General features: G+C 36.7%; 1 protein-coding gene across 1 annotated transcript in view; it reads right to left on the reverse strand.

The window, feature by feature from the left end:
* LOC108574463 (neuropeptide Y receptor-like) overlaps positions 1–2,340 on the reverse strand; it is a 30,138-nt gene extending 27,798 nt beyond the window's left edge. Inside the window, exon 1 of the mRNA XM_017937062.1 lies at positions 2,088–2,340. Within this exon, the coding sequence (XP_017792551.1) occupies positions 2,088–2,340 (253 nt within the window). The remainder of the gene's footprint in view (positions 1–2,087) is intronic.
* Positions 2,341–2,662: the final 322 nt, after the last annotated feature.

Here is a 2,662-nt window from a genome sequence, read left to right on the forward strand (position 1 = left end):
TTATTATTGAATATTTTTACGCGTTTAACTTATGCTTTTCCCCAATTCTCGTCGCGTATTTTATTCAGATTTTCTTATATTCTAGAACCGAAAAAGATACTAATTCGCGTTTTTTCTTTTGATTCTTTCAATTTTTCACTCGCGTTCTACGAAAGTTTAGTTCAATAATAATATTGAAAATAATATAAATTCGCGGTTTCTCCCTTTCTGAATAAAACTGAAATAAATCGCGTTTCGAAGAACTTTTCGCGTTGTCCATTCCACAGTGACTCACACTTGGTGAGTTTGTGAGTCTTGCAAAATCGCTCGGAACTGGGAGGAAGGAAGGAAGGATGACGATCTGAGTGGGAGGAAGGAGAAAATGCAGTCAAATTCACGTTGCAGAGTTCAGCTGTTTAATCAGCGAACAGTGAGTTACAAAAATGGGTTTTTTTCTGGTGATTTGGTTTAGTAGTTAATTGTATTGTGTATTGCCAGCTCAAATATGAGTTGGCTGCCCCAAATTAAACCGTCTCAGTAGTGTTTCGCAATTAAAAATCGGTTTTCGGAATATATACGAGAATTTTGGCCGCCTGACAGCAACCTGTAAATCTGGCGTGACAGTGAACGTGTTAATAAGTAAGTTGTTGTTCAAATTATGTCGTGTTTTATGTCATTTTCATCAGAAAAATTAGGAAAGTTGATATTTAAATCGCTTGGTTGCCTCGACTCAGGTTTCATGCTTATCTTTTATTCGCTGTCGTTGTCTATGTTCGGCAAACTACAAAGGCGGGCGCGAGGCTCGAAAACGTAGTCCTTGACTCTACGAGTGTCAGGTTTAGCTTCCTTGCGGTCTAACTCTTGTGGAGAATATACTGTATTTCTCTATTGATCGTTGATAGGGAAAAATATCGAAAAATTTGAAAAAGAATTCTCGATATCCGTTATCGTAATAGTTGCCCTGTTCAATAAATACCGAAAAAGGTGATCTTGGTTACCGCGAGGAAAGAGGAGAGTGGAGAGGCAAAAATAGGAGAATCAAAGAGCACTTCCTTTCTTACTATTATCCTTCGCGTCGCCATATCCACGTGTAGCAGCCTTTTGTCCTTTTACATACGAGAGCGAGCAAGAGGAGATCTTTCCGCAGCGAGAGATAAAAAGGAACTATTTTACAAAGAGCAACGGATGACTCTGTCCTATAAGATCGGTTCCATTGTTGAAAGGGATTCTATATCTATGGGAACCTTGTTATTCTACGTTTACCAGAAAAATATTTATTATCTTGAAGATATTGCTTTGTGAGAGATGCAATCTTACGTAATATTTCTTCTATGTAATTGTTATATTAGCTCTGAAATTTTTCAAACAATATTCTATGTGCCATTTTGAAATAAAATGAAAATATTTTCAGTAATTCAATACAAGTACATTTTCATTAATTTTATAAATAAATGTAAAATTGTTAAATCCAGAAACATTTATATCTTATATTAACCCCTTGACTTATGATTTTTACTTTCCGATACTGCATCTAAGCGTCAGTTATTTACTATTTTACTACTGTATTAACACTCTGCACTCGAAGGCCCTTTCTACAAGGAAGTAGCAAAAATTAATGTAATTTTTCAAAACTAATATTTTTATTAGAAGTTGGTCTTTCGAATTATTTCACTGCTGAGATCTCTAAACATGTAGTGAACAATTCACGGAGGTCCATAGACCTGCTGTCTTGAAAAATATCATCCTTAGAGTTGCCTGTAATGGTAAATATAACGTCGTTCTTAGTCGCCTCTCGAGTGCAAACGGTTAAATAAGAGAAGCTAATGAATTACAGACTAATTTCATTTGGTAATCCTCAGTCTCATAAATTAAGACGAAAGTTAGAATTGAAATTAATTTTTCTTACTGACATATTTATTTTTATCACATCTGAATCAGATCTTTTATCAGATCAGAATCTGTACCACGAGTCTGACTCGTAAGCCAAAGGGTTAAAAGCAGAAGCACTTCTATCATAGATCCTAGGGGACAGCAACTGTTCCATATTTTTCCATTTGTTCAATTCAGATCGCGAGAAACTAAGTAGTGTAAACGTGTAGCAACTGTACCTCGTTTTTTGAGTTGATCCTCCACAACTACCGCAGAGATCATGAAGACGTTACCGATACTGCCGCCGACAGCCATCGAGGACAACAGCAGTAGTCTCGCTACTCTGGACCATGCTGAGGACAGTGTGACCGGGGAAATATCAAGGTCACTATCGAAAACGTTTTCCGCTCTGTTCATCCTTATCTCCGACTCGAGGCCCATAATTCCAGTTAAAGCGGTTGTTGCGCCTGTGTAGGTCGTCGTCGCGTTCATTCTGAAACTGAAAAAAAAGACGGCCATTAACGAAATAGTAAAACTGCGACGTTTGCAGCCGAGCACGAGAAACTTTTCGTTTCAGGAGCGTAAAGTAGTTTTAAATGAGAGTGTACGTGTAGGTATAGGTACAGAAGGCGAGAAGAAAGGAGGAGAAAAACGAGAAAGTAGGTAAAATGTATATACGTGTATACTGGTGTTCGTAAGTAGTAGGACACCTATTACGTTCGTATAGAAAGTATTATAACTAGAATGAATAATTTTTTTTTTTTGGAGTATTAATTTTGTCACGACTTTTAAGTGTTGAATAATTTTATATTAA

The sequence above is a fragment of the Habropoda laboriosa genome, unplaced genomic scaffold (assembly GCF_001263275.1).
Source record: "Habropoda laboriosa isolate 0110345459 unplaced genomic scaffold, ASM126327v1 scaffold172, whole genome shotgun sequence".
In the NCBI taxonomy this organism is placed as follows: Eukaryota; Metazoa; Arthropoda; class Insecta; order Hymenoptera; family Apidae; genus Habropoda; species Habropoda laboriosa.